A 21,571-nucleotide genomic window follows, 5' to 3' on the forward strand; every position below is an offset into this window, starting at 1 on the left:
CGTCCAGTAAAATTTTATGTATTATTATTATTATCATTTATTTTACCCTGGATTCATCCTCATTTTGTATGGTTTTGACTCTGTTCTGCTTCGTAGGACCTGCCGCTGAGTACTTTATTTAACCATCACGTATCTCTCAAAACCTCTATCTCACGGTGTAATCTACAGGATCAAAAGCCCTATGATATTTCTCCAATTCCCCCTTCCGGGTACGTGGCAATCGGCAACATTTAAAATATTGAAACCGTTGAATCATGTGAAATAACATTTCAATTTACTGAATACTCTCATATCAAGAATAGAACTAATGATCCCTTCATGGATAGCATGTTAGAACAATTTATTAATAATTAATTCGCTTGGCTAATATTTATACTTATTTTTCCTTAAATTTAGATATAAGTTTTCGTTTCGATAAGATATGTCATCGTGCCATTTTTGATCAGTGTATTCCATGTCGTTGTAGGATCATTTCTAATCATTCCATAATTTTGATATTTCCAGTAGATTTTGCAAATAAGTGAGTAGATTTTGCAAATAACACCTACAACTCACAAAAATATAACGCATGTAACGTTTCGTAACGCCGACAATTTATACAGAGTAACACATGTAACGCTTGTAATTTACAAAAAGTAACGCCTGTAACTTACAAAGAGTAACGCCTGTACCATACAAAAAATAACGCTTCGTAGTGCCTAGAACTTACTAAAATGTAACGAATGTAACGCATCGTAACGCTTGTAAGTTACAAACGAATAACGCTTCGTAACACTCCGTAACTCTATAACTAATGAAAAGTAACGCATGTAACGCTTCGTAACGCATATAACTCACAAAAAAGTAATGCATGGAACGGTTCGTAACACTCAAAAATTGTAACGCTTCGTAACGCTTGGTACCGTCATAAAAGTAACGTATGTGACACTTCGTACCGCCTATATTTTACAAGAAAAAGAGCGCTTGTAACGCTTTGTAACACCCAAAGCATGTAAAAAGTAACGTTTTGCAACGCCAATAATCCATGAAAAAGTAACGTATGTAACGATTCGTAACGTATATAACTTACAAAAAAGTAACGCATGTAACGCTTCGTAATGCCTATAAGATATAAAAATTTCCGCTTCATAACGCTTATAATTCATGAGAAAATAACGTATGTAACGTTCCATAACTCCCATAACTTACTAAAAAGCTACGCATGTAACACTTCGTAACGCCTATAAGTTACAAAAAGTAACGCTTCGTGAAGCCTACAAATTACAAAAACATAATGCATATAACGCTTTGTAACACCTATAACTTACATGCGCATGTGTCGTTTCGTAACGTCTATAACGTACAACAAAGTAATGCATTTAACACTACGTAACGCCTTCAACTTACAAAAACGTAATGCATTTAACGCTTCGTAACGTCTATGACTTACAATAAAGTAACGCATGTAACGCTCCGTAACGCCTATAACTAACTGAAAAGCAACGCATGTTACGCTTTGTAACGCCTACAACTTACAAAAAGTAACGCTTCGTAACGTCTAATACTTACACCAAATTTAAAATATTTAACGCCTATAACATATAACAAGTTACGCTTCGTAACGCGTATAATTCATGTAAAAATAACGTATGTAACGTTTCGTAACGCCCATACCTTACTAAAAAGTTACGTATGTAACACTTCGTTATGCCTGTAAGTTACAAAAAGTAACGCTTCGTAACGCCTACAACTTACAAAAACATAATGCATGTAACGCTTCGTAACACCTATAACTTACAAAAAGTGACGCATGTGACGCTTCGTAACCTCTATAACGTACAACAAAGTAATTCATTCAACACTACGTAACGCCTTCAACTTACAAAAAGTAATGCATGTAACGCTTCGTAACGTCTATGATTTACAATAAAGTGACGCTTCGTAACGTCTATAAATTACACAAAATTTAACACGTAATGCCTATAACATATAAAAAATTACGCTTCGTAACGCCTATAATTCATGAGAAAATAACGTATGTGACGTTTCGTAATGCCCATAACTTACTAACAAGCTACGCATGTAACACTTCGTAACGCCTGTAAGTTACAAAAAGTAACGCTTCGTAACGCCAACAACTTACAAAAACATAATGCATGTAACGCATCGTAACACCTATAATTTACAAAAAGTGACGCATGTGATGCTTCTTAACGTCTATAACGTGCAACAAGGTAATTCATTTAACACTACGTAACGCCTTCAACTTACAAAAACGTAATGCAACTAACTAAAAAGCAACGCATGTAACGCTTTGTAACGCCTACAACTTACAAAAAAGCAACGCTTCGTAACGTCTTAACTTACACAAAATTTAACACATTTAACGCTACGTAACGCCTACAACTTATAAAAACGTAATGCATGTAACGCTTCGAAACGGTTATGACTTACAAAAAAGTAACGCATGTAACGCTTCGCAACGTATATAACTTATAAAACAGTAACTCATGTAACGCTTCCTAACGTTTATAACTTACAAAAGAGCAACATATATAACACTTCGTAACACCTATAACTTTCTTAAAAGTAACGCATCGTAACTCGTTTACCGAAAGAATTTAAACTCTATAACGGCTCTAGCTTCTTAAATTTAACGTAACGCTTCCCATCTCACAGTAATATCGAGTAAAACGCTTCGTCAAATGAAACTTTCTTCCATATTGGGGACGGGTATAGCGTGATGGGTTAAGTCGATGCCTCTAACGCAACCTGCCTGAATTCGATTCCCAGCCCCGCACATAGGGTCAGAAAGTTTTTCTAGCCCGAAGAGGCGAATGACCTTAAGGATAGAACCTCTATAATCGGAATTATTGTTTTTTATTTTACCCCGGTTTCATGTCTCATGCCTCTGTTCTGCTTCGTAGGGCTACGTGTTTTATCGGTAGTGATTCTCAGTAATTATACATTTTGCCAAGACGACTATTAGCAATAAAATTTAAGAGTGTAGACTGCAACTTGCAAAAAGAATTCATTTTATGTCCGTTTAAACATACAAAAAATATACATTACATTACTTATGTTTCGAGGATATTCCACTGTAAAATATGCAGTTCGAACTCGACACCGAATGTCGAATATGTGGCTTGACATGTCGTTGAAGTTCTTCGACATATCATATAATAAATATAATCCCGACAGTGAAAGAATCTGGAAGGAGCGTCTTCCTTTTGAACCAATTCCATTTTTTCTAATGACCACCGGAAATTTTTCTTGAAATATTTCGTCAGAAAATAACTTCATAGTGCCAAGCGAGAATGTAAAACGTAAATCATCGTTGTAAAATCGAATTTTGGAAAAAACATATTTCGAAATTTCGGCCAACGTATTAGCTGATTTCGGGATAATTGTTATTCATCGATGAGTTCAGCACAAGATTTGTCAAATTTCGGCAAAAAGAGGCACCGTGCCGAAAAATCAGCAAATCTGCTAAACGAATCTCGAAAAACATAATATTGATTATTGAGCAATCAGCAAAATTGCCGATCTGTCTCGGTATTTTACTTTACCGACTTGGTGAATTGGTTTTATGTGTGTGGTTCGTTTTTTGATACCATTGAATTTCATGTAGAATCACAAGACTTTAAATGGTATTAGAAACTATGAAAATTTGTTCGAGTATCGAACACATTCACTAAATAGCGTACCTGTCATTGAAATTGTTGAGATCGCATCCATATTTCACCTTCATTAAACTGCTAATTCATGAATCCATAAACATAAGCACTGTAATTATCCTTACTTGCGAAGTGCGGTATCGTTTGAGATGGAAAAATATATAATTATCTTCCTCAACGAGTGGCTTCAATTAATCTCTTCAATCTTCAACCCACGGAACACAGCATCATTCACATTCTACCGTGCAAATAAACGCTATACAAAACTAAACGATTACTTGCATTATATCTTTCCACAGATCTCTCGGCGGGAAAATATCAACAGAGAATGAACACAGTTTTCCAATTTAACTTCATTTATCGTCGACTGCAATTTAACCAAATAAAAAAAAGGAAACCGGAGATGGGCGGAAATGTAACCGAGAAGTGCTGTAGCAAAACCAAGACTTCTCCCCGTTGATTGCCGGTTTGTTTTCTCGCGAATGATGGTCCTACGGAGATAAGACCCGTGGAAAAAAAGTCAAAAGTTTTTCTTCCCCTTCATTCCACCCCTTGCTAACGGAAGTGAAAAACGGAACCCCTGTCTGGTGGAATGCGAGACCGATCAGGTGGCGTCAATACATTGGAAGCGTGTCGTCTTGGAAACAGCCAAAGTTGCGATTTGGGACTTTCCTAGAGGTTTTCCACGGCAAAAGGCGGCTCGGTCGAGAGCAGTTACACCAATGCTCTACCGTTGCCGCTGTTCCTGCCACCGTTCAAGGTTCAAGGATATACTCGGAAGATGAAGGTTGACAAGGCGGTATGCACCGATACGTACGAAGATTTGAGCCGGGCGATACGGTTTGAAGCCGTCTTCACGACGCTCATCGAGAACAAAATATTGGCAATTAAACGTGAGTGCGAGCTGAAGAAGCGTAATAAAAAATCCAAAGTTATTCGACGGATTTTGTTTGGTCGCAAATCTTGCAAGAAGTTAGGAAAAAATGGCTCCTCCGAAGGAAGCAGAAAGAAGAGTGCTACCGAGGGAGACGACGAGAAACTTGAGGAAGAAACGGCGGAAGTGGATCAGGCTGGAAGTGAAGACATCGTTTGTCAGCCAATTGAAAATTTCACCATCAGCGATGGAGCCGATGAAGTTATCATCGAAATTGGTGATTTATCCTCGCTGGTTGATGCCGATGGAAACGTGCTGGCTGTCGAATCTGAAATTGCCAAACTGGACGGTAATCAATCGACATTTGAACCGGAAGCGGATCGTTTCAGTATTTCCGACGTGGCCGAAGGTGTGACGTCCGAACATGTAGACCAGCATGTGGAGGAACATGAGGGGTTGGGAGACGAGCCTGTACTCGCCGATGCCGAATCTATCCCTCAGAAGAGTGAAGTGATAGCACAATCAGTAGCAGATGATAGAAAATCAGTTATTTCGAATGACACCCGATTTAGGGAGAGAGCTAGTACACTAGAACCAGTTAGTGTATCGATAGAAATAGAACCACATTCCGATCCGCTTAGTACCCAGTATGACCTCGAGGACAGCGCAACGAACGTTTCCATCGAGTTGGACGTTAGTGACATTTCCGAAATGAAACGGAGCATTGCCTCCGAACCAGTACCCATAATTAAGAACGTTAGCAGATACTACGGGGAAACGTTCAGGCAGCCATCATTGCCTAGTGCGACCTCCCATCGACTGCGTGTGCTCGAGGCCAAATCTGTCAGTGCCCAAAATAGCCCAATTCTTCCGCGTCAGAAGTCGACCGAAGCTCGCCATCTGACGTTCAGTACTGCGACCTATCAGACGACCACGGTTAAATCGAAGAAAGACATCGAAGACACCTCATTTGTGATCGATCTCAGTCGTGAGACGGGTGCCGACAACGGGGACACTAGCGGTGCCACAAGCAATCTTAACTCTATTGTGATACAGACGGATAAGCAACCAGCTCTGGATGGCAAGCGTAGTAGCCACAAAAAGTCAGTATTAGTAGTAGGCGATAGCAGTAGTAGTAGCGCTAGTAGAAAGAACAAATTGAACCTAGCTTCCGCAAGTTCCGACCATCACTATCAATCGAAACGTTTCAGTGATGTAGTCGTCTACGACCAATCGCCGCCGCCAACGCCGGGACTGATCGAAAGCTTTAATCAGCTCACAACCCCCAACCTACCTGTGATAACGATGCGCCAGTCCGCGTCGCCGGTTAGTGATATGATCAAGTTGCATCGTCTGTCCGCTGCTGGCAGTGGCAGCCGAACTGGCACCTTCACCGCACAAGCTCAACTGCATCAGGAATTCAGCCATCAAATGAAACCGCAACTGACAACGACAATCATTAGCGAGCTCAGCGGTGGTAGCGGAAGTGGTACCGGTCGGAAGCAACGGCACGGTTTCCTCAGACAATCCAGCTGCGATGTCGAGATGCACTACAGACCCAGTAGTGCGGCGTCGATTTCGCAGCAACAACAACAACAGCAACAGTCGTTCAAGCAGCATCCCGACCGACATAAATCCAGCCGCTACAACAGGAACAGCTTCGCCACTAATCGAGCATCGACACTTACTGCCGGCGGATGGGGTGACTACGGGGACGATCCGGTGGTGATGGCGGAGCTAAACGAAAGCGACGAAGAGAAGCTCAACAAGAGGAAATACAGTAAGTATACAACTCCGGTTGTCGGAATCTTAAATAGAAAATGATGATGCTTGTTACTGTTATCTAGGCTTCATTGAGCAACCGTTTAGTACAGTGATCCCCAACGTGGTTCCTGAAACTCATGACATTGGGCGCTAGACAGATTTTAGTGGGCACTAAACTCAAAATGGGTAATGAGTCGTAGATAGTGGGTTTCACCCCTTTCAACAAGAAAATCCGTTTGCCACCAGGTGAACGACCAAAATAATTAAAGCCGGGGTAGAATAAATGATATAAAAAAAGAAAATCCATCAAATATATTCCTAACAAGTTAACACTCCAAATACCAAGCCTCAAAAAAAGTTGGAACGGTAACTTTGAGCTGTTATAGCCCAGCTGTTTTTCAACGAATCTCAATAAATTTTACCCCCTCGAATTTTGTGAAGTTCGTAGATTGATTCCAAAACTTTGTAGCAGACGATTGGTAAAGGAAAACCAATGAAAATTTGATTTTTCCCGTTCCAAGTTTTTTTCACGCGCCTAATATGCCCTATCTGCTTCCCAATTTTCGTTCCTTTGGCTTAAACGTCGCATAGAAAATATTGAATACTTCAACTTTACCGAGTCATAACTTTGTTGTTAGTCAACCGATCTTCAAAATTTGTTCACCATTGAAAAGGTAATACTTCCAGAAATAAAATGCACTAAAAAAAAAGAAAAATAGGGTTGTCTACCCAAAGTTATAATGAAAACTGTAGATAGATGACCTAAGAAAAGATGAGACTTTTTACAATGATCGTAAATATCTCGAAATTCAAAGCGGTGACCTATATATTTTTATACATCATTCGATTGCTAGTAATACCAGCTACAATTTTTGCTCAACTACCATTCCTGCACAATCAAAAGAAAACATCAAACAATCGATAAATTTATAAATATATATGAATTTTTCATTTTTTTTCACATGTTTATATATAACTCGAAAATTAAAGCGATGACATGTACATTTTTTTGATTCAAAATATTGGAATCATTACCAGAAACAATGTACTGATGATCAAAATTATATATCCGTTCAAAGAATCTCAAGAAATTTGGTACAAATACAGAGATTTTCTATTATTGGGAAAATTTTGCCAAAAAAAAAAACAAATCAAAAATTTTGAAATTTTATAACATATATTTTTTTATTATTTTAGTTGGAAATTTATTATGAACAAATTTTACAAAAAAACTGAAACTTGGGTTTCACTGAAAATCTTAAAAATTTTGGTAAATATACCTAAACTCTAAAAATAATTATGTTTTTGTATTGGACAATTTTTATGCACAACCCAAATGGAATTGATAACTACTCAAATTAGGTTTTTTTGTTTTAGGTTTTCCGTAAAATCTCAAAAAATCGGTAGAAGATCGGAAATTTCAAAATTTCTGATATATATTGAGATCCAACGTTTCTGCAAATCAAAGTGTAAATATTGGAATCCGTTTTGATTTCATCTGTTTCAAAGAGACGTAGAATTTGTTTCTATTAATAAAATAAATTTTGTGACAACACGAAAATTTTAAATTATTTCAATGGCTGTACAATAAGAAATAGAACGTAAAATTATATGAATTTCATATACTAATCCATGGCAAAAGAAACCAACTACAATTTAAAAAAAAATTATTGCTTGATTTTTGTTTTACAAACAATTAAGAACAAAAACATGTATCTTAAATTTTCCGTTATCCTAAACAATATCAATTATAATCGATAGAATATTAAAATTTAAATATCACAAACTTAGAATTATTTCGGAATGTATGGAATTCGAAAATTATTTGAATTTTCTATTAGTAAACAATTTAGAAAAAGTAGAATTCTGAATTTAGCACAAAAATCATACGAAATTAAGTAAAACTTGTTTTTTTCCACGTAGTTGTGTAATGATGCCTTTCTCATATCTCTCTTATTCCCATATAAAAATGTATTCTTCAAACAGTTTTGTTTGATTTTTGAAAAACATGAAAGCTAGTGCATGAACTAGTGTAACCTACTAATTGAAACAGTTCTCAAATCGGTTAGGCCATCTTTCTCAGTGAAGTGAGTTCCACTATTTCAGGTACTTGTGAAACTGGAATCGCCCCGAATATTGGCTTTGCAGCAGCCTTTGCGATTAGCACCTACCAACCAATCTATTCGCAGCTTAAAGTTGTCTTCGTCTCGAAAAACAACCTCTTCGTTTGAATGCTTTTTACTGAATGAAACCCTGCACCTATGTTATCAGAACTAATTGGCTCAAGTGGCATGTTCCCCTAGTTATTTGGAGATTCGTGCCTTGCGTAGCTTCTCATCAACTTCCTGATGGGAAGGGAAGGATAAAAGGAACATGGAAGGGAATTGAGAATTGGGTGAGGTGGGAAAACAGCACAAAACGTAAAGAAATAAGTCGTCCTGCATCCCCGAAAGGATGCTGAACGTTCTGCAGGTGCCAAAATGCACGGTTGATAGAATCTCCAACCACCGAGAAGCGTTAGAGATTTTACAAAAGCGACACCATTCTGCATTCCCCGAAGAATGCAGAACGATTTCTTCCCGAATATGCACTTGAATTAATTTGACACTTTAGAAGACAAAAATACCTTATATAGCTAATAAATGACTGATACGAATATTTTTCAATGAAAAAATCCAATGTATGAACATAATTTAAAAAAATTTTAAAAAATATCTCCTCCGCCTTTTTTTATAAACATGCTCGAAAATATTTTTTGTCAAATACAAGAAACGGATTTTTTTCGTTTTCCTCAATGTTAGATATAGCAGTTTAAAAATAACCTGTTTTTGAACTAGTTTTGCTCATAACTTCGGTTCAGAAAACGCTACCTGAACACGCCAGTCATTAAAAAATTGGTTTTAACAAACTCTAAAAGATGTTCAAAGATACCTATACGAAAAGCGAAAAATATATATGCTAGTGCAAAAAAATCTGATTTTCTGAGGAACACCCTAAGTTGCTCTTTAAAAATAGCTGTAACACTAAAACCGTTGCAGATACTACTATGATGTCCTCAGCAAAGCTGCTCGATATAAGTTTATCTACAGTTTTGCCGAAAAATGCAGTCCTCTATCTCAATACATCCGGAAAATAAGTTTTGGATCACCTTAATAATAAGAGCCACCCTAATACCATGTACATCGACATATGGCTTATCTTCACTGATCATTTGTTTTGAAGACAGCTCTAAAGTATAAGGTTAAGCAACAAATGTTTTTGTCCCCCTAAATTGTGGATCCGGACCACTGTGGAATGCAATTTAACTCGGAAATTTTAAAATTTCCGATCTTTCATCTATTTTTTGAGATTCTACGGCAAACCTACAACAAAACCAGAATTTTAGTAGTTATCAAATGCGTTTGTGTTGTGCATAAAAATTGTTTAGATCGTTTGTCCAATACAAAAATATTTTAAGAGTTTTAGGTTATTTCCTAAAAATTTTAAAATTTTCAGTGAAATCCAAGTTTCAGTTTTTTTTTTTGTAAATTTTGTTTATAATAAATTTCCAACTAGAATAATAAAAAAATATATGTCATAAAATTTAAAAGTTTTGATTTTATGTTGTTTTGGCAAAATTTTCCCAATAACACAAATTCTCTGTATTTGTACCAAATTTCTTGAGATTCTTTGAACGGATATATAATTTTGATCAACAATACATTGTTTCTGGTAATGATTCCAATATTTTGAATCAAAAAAATGTACATGTCATCGCTTTAATTTTCGAGTTATATACAAACATGTGAAAAAAAAATGAAAAATTCATATATATTTATAAATCCATCGATTTCTCAATGTTTTCTTTTGATTGTGTAGGAATGGTAATTGAGCGAAAATTGTAGCTGGTATCACTAGCAATCGAATGATGTATAAAAATATATAGGTCATCGCTTTGAATTTTGAGATATTTACGATCATAGTAAAAAGTCTCATCTTTTCTTAGGTCATTTATCTACAGTTTTCATTATAACTTTGGGTAGATAACCCTATTTTTCGTTTTTTTCAGTGCATTTTATTTCTGGAAGTATTACCTTTCCAATGGTGAACAAATTTTGAAGATCGGTTGACTAACAACAAAGTTATGACTCGGTAAAGTTGAAGTTCTCAATATCCGATTCGCGATGCAGGTGCCGCATGAATGCAGATAGGGCACGTTTTGAGCTCGAAAAAAAACTTGGAACGGGAAAAATCTGATTTTCATTAGTTTTTCCTAAAAGATTGCCAATAACGATATACTTAAAATAATCTACAAGCTTCACAAAATTCGAGGGTGAAAAATTCGTCGAAATTGGTCAAGTAACAACTGAGCTATGATAGCTCAAAGTTACCGTTCCAACTTATTTTGAGGCTTGGTGCTTCGCGTAACTTTTTTAGGCTTGGTATTAGGAGTGTTAATACTGACATGTGAAAAAATTTCCAACAAATCATTACTGAATTAACCTCAATCTATAACTTGCAAATATCTTATGAATAGTGAATCAATTCAAGTGAGACTTATAAAAAAGAAAATGAGAACTAGCTTTTGAAATCTAAAAGAGTGATACGATCAAAAATTGGTCAAACAAGAATGACTATCTTTTTACCTTTTTTCTATAGAATCTACTACCTTGATCAAAAAGTTCCCGGAATTCATTAAGAAAATCAAAAATACAAGATTATTCATCACAATCGATAATGTCCCCTTCAAAGTAGACCCATCGACTGCAACACACTTATGCCAGCGCTTGATCCAATCCTCGAATCATTTTTTATATTCAATTTTCGGTATGATCATTTTCCATAATCTCATCTCGGGTGCTGAAACGCGTTCCATGGAGCGGTTTCTTGAGTCGACCCAATATGAAAAAGTCGCAAGGAGTCAAATCAGGTGAATTCGGTGGTTTTTAGCAAAATGTTCACGGAAAACGATGACCAGAAAGACAAGTCTTTCGGCACCAGCTTTGCAACGACACGTCGTCTGAGGCCCAAATCATTAACCAAAATGTCTTGAACGAATCTAAAAGCAATGTCCAAGTCCTCTGCCATCTCTCTTATAGTCAATTTGCGGTCTATGGTCATCCATTCTTTGATTTTGTTGATGTTTTCGTCGGTTTTCGATGGCCTACCGCGTCTCTCATTAATATTCACAGACTCACGGCCACTTCTGTGTAACGTTCGTACCACTGATAAACAACTGTTTTCTCCAGAGTAACGTTGCCGAAACACTCTTCTAACATTTGCAATATCGTCGCACCATTGAAACCGTTTTTAACGTAAAATTCAATGCAAACTCGTTGTTGCATATTTAATTCCATTTTGACAATTGTACAAAATCGAGGACACAAACAATTGCAGATATACAGCGTAACTTTTACAAATGTCAAGCTAAAAATTTGATAGAATTTCAATGACAGGTGTGACAAAGTACAAAAACCGATTTTAATCCACCTAGTGGTGTAATGATGCCTTCTCATATTACGCATTACATCATAAATATAACCGTGAAATTCGCAAAAACAACTGTTTATTGAAAAGAAATAGGAAAATTTGCTCGGACCTAATCTCACAAACTCTATAAATCTTGTTTACCCTGTAGTTCCGGAACCGAAAGTAGTATACACAACAAATTAAGGAATTCCGTATGAAACTGTAAGACTTTACTTTTGAAACTATAAGTTTGTGATAATCGATCTAAGAAAAGTGAGCTAGATCCTTTTTGCAGTTTTTAATCAACGTTTCCAATTCTTCTGAAACCGGATTAAGATAAATGGAATAGCTGAAGTTGGTTCGCTTGCTACCAACAAATATGACCTACAAATTGGAACAGCTTTGAACGAAGTTAAACCTATACTTACTATCTCATGCTCTATTTCGATTAAACCAATTAAACGAAATCTAACAAATGAAACGAACCTGCGTTTTTGTTACTTCTGCATATGTAAGTCAAGCTAAACAGCGTGAATCAGCAGCATAAAACATGTAGTAAGATTATTAACATCACTACACAACGTGTACGAAATAAAACAAATCGGTTGAGTTGTTCCAGAGATAATTGAGTGTAAACTTTTTCTCAAATTTTCCATATTACCATATAACTCCGGAACCGGAAGTCACATTCAAATGAAATTCAATAGCAAGCTGTGGGACCATAATACCTTTTATTTGAGTCTTAGTTTGTGAAAATCGGTTCAGCCATCTCTGAAAAAAGTGAGTGCATATTTGTTTCACTTTTTTGGTACCTATATCTCCGGAACCGGAAGTCGGATCGGAATGAAATTTAATAGCAGGCTATGGGACTATGAGACCTCTCATTTGAATCTTTGTTTGTGAAAATCGGCTTAGCCATCTCTGGGAAAAGTGAGTGCATATACACACACGTACACACACACGTACACACACACACACACACACACATTTGCTCAGTTCGTCGAGCTGAGTCGAATGGTATATGACATTCGGCCTCGATTAAAAATCGATTTTCACAGTGATTGCATAGCCTTTCTATATGAGAAAGGCAAAAAATAAAAAAATAAAAAAATCTTATCCGGTGACTGAAAGCGCCACACAGTGGTGATTCCTGGAACTATTTGATCAAGGTAGTATATTCATATAGAATTGATGAAAAAACCGACTTTAGATCGGAGCTGCGGAGACCCCTAGTGTTATCCGACACAGCTCAACGAAAATTGTTGATGGCAGAACCGATTTTAAAAAACTTAGGCTTGTTTGAAAGTTATTCTTTGGTTGTACATCAATTCTTGGAATCAATTGGCTGTTATTTTTGATTCCGAAAATATATAAATGACGCAGTCATCCAATCCTATTTCAAAAATCCTCGGTTCGCTTGAATGCTACTATTGAATCATATATTTAGATTGAATATAAAATTGCAGATACTTCCGGCTCCGAAAATATAATGTGACGTATAAGCTCTATATAAGTGACGTATAAGCTCTATAAATCTAGAAACGTATGTACAAGAAAGATTGACACTTGACTGAATCAAAGGTGTTAGTTCCAGTAGCGCAATTCCAGAAGTAAGTAAAAAATCATCGGACTTCACATACTTCGATTTGGCAAGGACTATGCAGACGTCTTCAGTGTGGCACACCATTTGTTTTTGCACCGATAGAGAGACCAATTCGACTCAAGACTGACACTTAAAAGCGGTGTATGAAATAAGGTGTACAAATAAATTCGTGTAGTTTTCTTACAGATGCCGTAACGTAAATTTTATTCCAGTGATTGACCTTTCCAAATATGCGTTGAAAATCTGTAGTCATACACATGGCTGGGGAGTCAATCGAAAAAATCAAAATCAAAAATCATAGGTGATCTAAGATCATTACTGATCTTAAAATCACGGATCGCGTACATAAAAAAATCACTACTGGTTTCATCTCAAGTAATATCAGCCAGGGAAAAAATCATCGTTGCGTAATCACAACTGATCTGATCTCTAAGTGATTTTGATTTTTTTATGATCATGATCATATCAAGTCGAGATCAGTAAAGATCTAAATTCGAAACAAAAATCACTACTGATTCGATCGGAAATGGAAATCGTTTCCGATGTGATCAGCAAAAGTGTGCACAGAGGGGCGAGTAAATTAACGAAATTAATTAATTTTGCTTTATATGAGTAATGAAAGATGATGAAACGATAGAACTAAAGATATGCATTGATAATTTAAGTCAATTGAAACTACGTAAACCGTGCCGTAACGAAGTCGTTATTTTTCCTAACTATGGCGATAAGAAGAGTTAAAAGAACATTTTCGGAAGTTACAAATTGACGATGTTCCCCAATTTGAGGACCCTCACGCATACAAATTATTGATGTACATGCTTCTTTAATATTCTATATAATCCATAACAAGATTCCCCAAAAATACAAAACTGAAAATTTTCCATAATTTTTCAAGTCTCATTGGCACGCGTTATCATTAGTTATAAATTCCTGTAGGATTACTGTTGTCACTAATTTCCACATCCTTCATCTGGGGATTCAAGAATGTTTTGTCAAGTTTTGAAGTCAATCGAAGTAGAAATCTTGAGCCTGTGCGTCGAGCTCTTGCTTCTTCGTAGAATGAGATAGCCATAGATTCCAGAGTTTCGTTCTAATAGGCTTGAAAATTTCACAGAAAATTCTTGAAATGTTTTACTATAAGAAAATATTAAGAAAAAAATAAATTTGATTTTTCAAAAGTGTTAGACCCTACCCGCTTCTTAATGAAAAGTTTGCAATAAGTGGGTCTACACCGTGATAATGATAAGCGACTCCCAAACATTATTTTCCTGGTTTATTGTTTATTTTCACTCACTCGGTCAATCGCACAGTGCAACTACAGGCGGTCTACTTCAGCTCAGCTCAGCTTCGATTTCAAAGGTCTTATGGTCCTATAAGCTGCTATTGAATTTCATCCACTTCCACACATTTCGACTTCCGCTTCCCAAATTATATGGCGATGAGTGCCACAACTTTCAAACCGTCACACAAAATGACGATACAAAATCGGTACGCATCGGTATGTGCTGGTATGGAAAAACAAAACACCATCGCCTTTGCGAACAACGTATTTTGTTCAAATTCATGTAGCGTGCGGGGTTTCCACATTTAAATCTATACTTTTCAGCACAAACATATGAAAATCTGTATTGAGAGATTCAAATTAAATTAAAGCGCAACGAAATGAAAAAGTCCGTTTTCCGGTTCCGAAATTATAGCGTAAAGTCCGTCTAAAATTACAAACCGAAAATTATTCTTAGTTTGCCAAAACTGTTTACAAATTTGAAAGGTTATGTTAGTTTATACCCAAAGAAAGTTTTCAATATTATTGGAGTTTGAATGTTGTTGACAGATTCTCCTAGTGATATTTTTGAAAATATAAGTATTATGATGATGAGGATGATGGTCCCGCCTCATACCCCTACAAAAGTGGGAGCTGGACGATTTATCTAAATGATAATAAATATTACATCACATATTTTAACCAGTTAACTAAATATAAAATGATCTGGTTAATCCAACAGGTAAAGATTCTCCTTCTAAAGTACAACTGAAAACAAATCAGGAATCGAACCCGATATCTTTGTCAGTATCACACAGTAATTCACCTGGTCCTTCCCGACGGACCAGTTCATCGTACAAACATCAACTACGATGGAGTAACGAAACTGCGGATGAGCAGAGCCAAGCCCAATTCCATCAACAACTTCCGATCCCGATTATTTCCAAAATATAATCAATAAATCATTAATCAAATCTTACAAAGTCAAGATTCGAACTTGACACGTAGAATGCTAAAGCTCGCAAAAGTAAAAGAGAACATGTCCAGTTCCAATCTTATTCAATTTACAGATTGCCTCTACCTGCTTTGCGCGCAAGGCTCATACTTTTGTAGACAACTCAATTTTTTTAACTAAACAAGCTATTAAAAATCTAACATCATCATACAGAACATAACAACCTAATGTGTCTTACTTGAAAAAAAAACAAAAAAAAACTAAAATACAATCTTCGTCATTTTACACAAGTTTCGAAAAAATCAAATTGCACTACTTCATTTGGGATCCAATTATAGAATAGATTTTACGTGTGAAGTATATAATTTTTTGAACTCCCTTAATGTTGCAGCCCGCTTGATTCGTCCTGGCATCGAATTGAAAAAACTTATCCCTTTGAACAAAAACGAGTTTTGCGATCTGGCTGATAAATAGCTTGGTGTTCTCGCATCAGACGCATTTCTAGTATTGTACATATGCAAGTCACTTCCTCTTTCAATCCGATCACACAAATATCAAGGCACCATTCCATTTAAGATTTTGAAAATGAGCACCACCGTTAAATAATATACTCTCTTAAATAATATACTCTCACTGAAAGCCATTGTAATGCATTCAATATTTGCGTTTTGTTAGCAAGGGACAGAATCGATGATCAGAAGTCAATGTAAGGAGAGATTATTGATTTACTACTGGTCGTTAAATCATTTTTTTGGTGGCATAATACACCGTACTTTTTGGCCTTCTTGATAATGATGTTGTTAACGTTAGATTTGAATGTTAGCTTTTCATCAATTATGACTCAAAGATACTTCAACTCTCTAACGCGATCAATAATCTCAATCAAATCAATGAAAGCAATCTTGTATCACTTTTGAGTTGACATTGTCTATACCAGCCGATTTTCCTAAATTAAAACAAATATCTTCAAATTGTTCAAAAGTGATTGGGTGAAATTCAAGAAATCTACAATTATTACTAATCGGCTGTGTTATTTCAATACTTTGATTGATCTGTTGTACACTATTTATGAAATAACTGTTTTATTTTTCTGGTATCACTTCCTCTGAGTGCTCTTCTATACCATTAAATGTTAATGTTTTTGCTGAGCTATGTGTAGGTTTTAGTAATTGTTTAAGAATTTTCCATAACTCCTTGCTGTTTTTCTGATTTTGATCGATCTTCCTCTGAACATATTCACATCTAGTCTTCTTCAGGGCCCGTGAATAAATGTTTCGTGCATTGGTATAACCACGCCAGTGACATTTATTATTAGTTCTACAGAACCTCCTGTACTGTTTATCCCTCTATCTCTTTTTAATCGTAAGAGGTTCATTGAGTACCAGCTACTCGAGCTGTTCAAACTAACGTACTTTTCAGTTACTAATTTATTAGTACACTTTTTTAATATGTCCATAAGAATAGATGCCCTGCGATCCAAATTTCCAGTCAACTGCGTACAACACAAGCTTCTTGACACAAGTCAAGACATGGCTTGCTTTGAATATTTTTTCTAACATTTAATTTTCACTGTGTTTTTTTCATCTCTAGGGATACTCGCTATGGAAATTGCAATTGTCTCATGATCTGAAATCTTGCAATCGGTCTCCACACACGAATAAACTCCGTCAAAATTGGAATATACATCATCTATCAAAGTTCTGCTATGTCTCGAAATTCTTGTAAATTCATTCACAGTTTGTTTGAAACGTAAGAATTCTGCTAACTGTTTCAAGTTATTCGAACTCTGATCACTGAGCCAATCAACGTTGAAATCTCCCGCAATAATATTAAGTTTACTAAAATCTACAAAATTTTCCCACCAGTTTTCTAGAATTTCCAGAAACTGGCGATCGCTTGAACTAGGGGAATGATATACAACTCCATAGTTTACCATCTCCATGCCTTTCTCAACTGATATACCCAAGAACCAATTATTTCCAACTACTTTGTTAGATTGAATGCTGAATTTAATCGATTCTCTGGCGTAAATCAGAAAAGCATCACCACTAGGTGGATTAAAATTCCATTTTTTCGATTACTTCTCTATTTCACGAAAAAGCTTTCAATATTTTTTAAAAATAGATTTTTAGTGGACTCAACATATTTTCTAGAACATTTTTTTTTACACAAGTTTTGTATCAGTAACAGCTTCCGCTTCATTCGCCCTTTTTAAATTCAAGTTTTTCGTCGAATAGGTCTCTCTAACCGTGAAAAATGAATGGTTTGCCAAAGTAAAGACGTGTACGAAATTTCATTCAAATCTAAAAATTGCTGAAATTGCTCCGTGTCTAAAAGTCAAAGACTTTTTGTTTTATTTACGACGTATCTTCAGAGTAATCAGTGCATGACAGTGCATATTTATTTGCTAAGCCACTAAGTAGTTCCACGCAAATCGCTAAGCAGACGTAAAGCTTAAACTTTATTTGGATAGAAGCTTTAAAAACAATAATAGTAATGGGACTAAAGCACAAAAACATGCAAACCCCTGAATAACTATTATCTTTTGTTCACTAGGAAGCAACTTCGACACATTTTAATTACGTTGCTACACAAATATACAGAAGTTTGTACTTAGTGGTCAATGTAGTATTACTAAGTGAGGTCAGCAGTTCAAAATAAACTCTTATGCACTGACTACGAGTCTAAGATGAAAATTAGAAAACAGCCAATAATAGATATACGCTTTAAATATAAAGTATAAGCCAGTTCCTAAATTGGTCAAAATTTTTTATTCAATGGTTTCAAAACAACTTCTTGTCCAGCACACAATATACGATTCAAAGATTTCGAGTGTGACCGCAAAGCTAGAGGTTGAACTCACCACTAGAATTATGCTCTGTACCATCTACAATATCACATTTCAACGCTTGATTCTGTGTTGTCACACCACATTAGGCATCATCATTTTCCTATTTAATAATCGTCTTGCACACGTTTACTCGTTTTCTATGTACATGAATGTTAGCAGTAGCCAGCCGTAACGCTGTTTGTAAGTGTGTCTGTAGTACATCGACCGGTCTTGATTGGCAGCATGCATCATCACCTCACCGAAGGCTATCACATTCAGCACCCAGATACCCAGACCGTATTATCCTGATAGTACCAATAACGGACAATGAGCAATCATGACGGTTCACCCTCGGTCCAGGAAAAATTGTCTGCAGCTGGTGTCACGCGACCTGAAAAAAAAATATATTCAAGGAAGGTCCGACATTGACCAAGCATCATGCACGACGGCACCAAATCGAATCATCCACGTCTTCTTTCACCTCACATCTTTTCTCGGTGTCAAGAGCGTCGATTTTCTCAAAGTAACTTTGTCTCTCATCCTCCTGTTCTAGAATACTTGAAGCGCTGCTCGGACCCGGTAATTGTGTTTCCTTCCACTAGCACCGGTAGCGGAGGCGGAGGTGGAGCCGGCGGATCGATGGTGGCCGGACCCAGCGGGACGAATGGAGGTTTCGGAAGCAGCGGGCTTCAGCACTGTATCCTTAGTCGGCCACCGAATCAACCGATGTAAGTTTGTACCGGACTAGCCCAGGGGCGCGGATTGTTTTCTATAGGCAAAAAAATAGCTTTTTTCCGTTTTATTCCTTTTCATCGCTTGAGTGCACATCATGATGATAGAAAACAAAACCATAGGCCATAGAGTCTGATGAACACAATAGGATCATAATCTATGGGGGATTTTCAGATTGGCTTGAATAGTGACTTAAACGGTTCAATGCATCGCTATACATATTCTCATCATTTACTTGTTTTTTTTTCTCTTCTATCTTTTTTTCTCTGCCTTCCTCGCGGAAACAATTTTAGCCAATTCCCATACGATGAAGACTTTATGTACGACGTCTCGCTACAGCTTGAATCCGACCGACACGGCGAGCTGGATTCAATAGTGCCTGAACATAAAAGAAGACATAAACATAGGTGAGTTCGTGTTGGGATGCATGATGCAGTCCGGGCTGGGCGGAACAAGAGCAGTAGCAGTGTCGGTCAGAAGAATTAGGATACTCGGTTGAAGGGTTGTTAATTTTCAAATTTGAACTATTTGAAATTTCCGATACGTACGAATTAAAAACTGATCAACGGCTCAAATTTGAATTCAATCTTTTCAGTTTCGAAACAAAATCACACTTTTGAGGAATTGATGGTTTTTTACTAGCCAAAAATCAGTTGAAAGAGCAAAACACGATTTTATGTTCCAATTCCATTTAACAAAACCGAATTAAAGTTGTTTGCTCTACCATACCTTTTATAAACTGAATATTATTATTTAAGAGTAGATCGAGTGTTTTATTAAAAATTGTTTGCTATCTTGTTTAGAATGATCCTAGAAATGTGGTTTTTCCACAATCCTAATTTTTCTTCTCCTACACTAAAAATTCCATTAATATAGATCTTTCCACATATCTGAAGAATATACTTAAACGAACATCTTCGAGCCGCTTGAACAAACAACATCAACATTCTTCCACTTGACACTGCTGCTCTCAGCTTAGCGTGCACTACTGATGAAGGGGGGGGGGGGGGGGGGGTGAGACAGAGGAGCATCATACTCCAACCACTGAATGAAACCATTGTATCTTTTTACTTTCTTTTGCTTTCTTTCCCCCGCCTTTTATGTCCAGACATCATCACCATCACCACAATTGCAAGAAGAAAAGACACAAGAAACGGAGAATCCTAGTCCATGATTTAGATGATCAAAGTGTTAAGGTAAGTCCCGCCAAACATCATACGGTAGGTATTAACGAAGCACTTGTTCCTGACGTCGAGAGACGTGGTACGTGGTGTGTTGTCGCCTTGCGTTTTTCGCCCGAAAGCCTTGTGCAGTCTCGGTGTGGAGGGTTTGAACCCACCGGCGGGCGTTTTGCAACCCACATTCCCTATCTCTACTACGATGGGAACTTCTGATGACGGGAAAACACCTGGGGTTTGGTTAAAAGTGGTTTCCACATTTCTTTTTTTTTTGCCCTTTGAGATTTTTTGTCCAGTCGATAGCACTGGAACTGGGAAGGGGAGAGGGGGTCTGTTCAAACCCGTTTAGTAGCGATTTTAGCCTTTTCGGATCTATTGTTGGAGACCACTGCTGTCTTTCCCAGGGGCGCTTTCATATGCCGATTGATGTGACGTTTAGCGACTGGGAGTAGTTACCGGAGAGACGATGTAGCACAAAAAGTTAAGGTTTTCGTTACTAATTATGTGAGATTGCTAGAGAACTTAGTTCTTTGTTGTGTTGGTTGTTCTTTTGATGAACAATTCTGTTTCGCATTTGATTTGTAGTTTGAAAATGAAAACTTGATTTTTGAGCTCAGTTAGTTGCTTTTTGAATATGAATGTAACAACTTTAACAATGGTTGTTAACTTTATACGTTTCCTTTCTAATGCTTCAACTTTTCTGAATATATTCTCACAAAGACTTCTTCAATCAATGCACAGTGGTCCGGATATTAGAGCTATGATGTCTTCGGAACAAATGATCAGTGAAAGATAAGCCATATTTTGAAGCATATGGTATTAGGGTGGTTCTAATTATTAGGGTGATCCAAAAATTATTTTCCGTATGTGTTGAGATAGAGGACTGCATCCTTCGGCAAAATTGTAGGAAAACTTATATCAAGCAACTTTGCCGAAAACACTATTGTAGTATCTCTAACGGTTTTAGTGTTACAGCTATTTTAATAGATCAATTTAGGGTGTTCCTAAAAATATCAGATTTTTTGCTCTAGCTTTCTTAATATTCACTTCTCGATTTTGGTGTCTTTGAATATCTTTTAGAGTTTGTTGAAACCAATTTTCTCATGACTAGCGCATTCAGGTAGCGTTTTCTGAACCGAAGTTATGAGCAAAACTAGTTCAAAAACAGATCATTTTTAAACTGCTATATCTAACATTGGAACAAACGAAAACAAATCGGTTTGTTTCATTTGATAGAAAATACTTTAAAGCATGTTTATAGAAAAAATGG

The 21,571-nt window shown here is 36.6% G+C and overlaps 1 protein-coding gene across 7 annotated transcripts in view; it reads left to right on the forward strand.

The window, feature by feature from the left end:
• Positions 1-21,571, forward strand: part of LOC131434911 (uncharacterized) — a 435,240-nt gene that overhangs the window by 96,645 nt on the left and 317,024 nt on the right. For all 7 annotated transcript variants that reach the window (XM_058602177.1, XM_058602175.1, XM_058602176.1 and 4 more), the window contains 4 exons: positions 3,956-6,310; positions 18,945-19,119; positions 19,417-19,530; positions 20,232-20,319. In XM_058602177.1, coding sequence (XP_058458160.1) covers positions 4,438-6,310; positions 18,945-19,119; positions 19,417-19,530; positions 20,232-20,319 — 2,250 coding nt within the window. In that variant the 5' untranslated portion in view covers positions 3,956-4,437. The remainder of the gene's footprint in view (positions 1-3,955; positions 6,311-18,944; positions 19,120-19,416; positions 19,531-20,231; positions 20,320-21,571) is intronic.

The sequence above is a fragment of the Malaya genurostris genome, chromosome 3 (assembly GCF_030247185.1).
Source record: "Malaya genurostris strain Urasoe2022 chromosome 3, Malgen_1.1, whole genome shotgun sequence".
Lineage (NCBI taxonomy): Eukaryota > Metazoa > Arthropoda > Insecta > Diptera > Culicidae > Malaya > Malaya genurostris.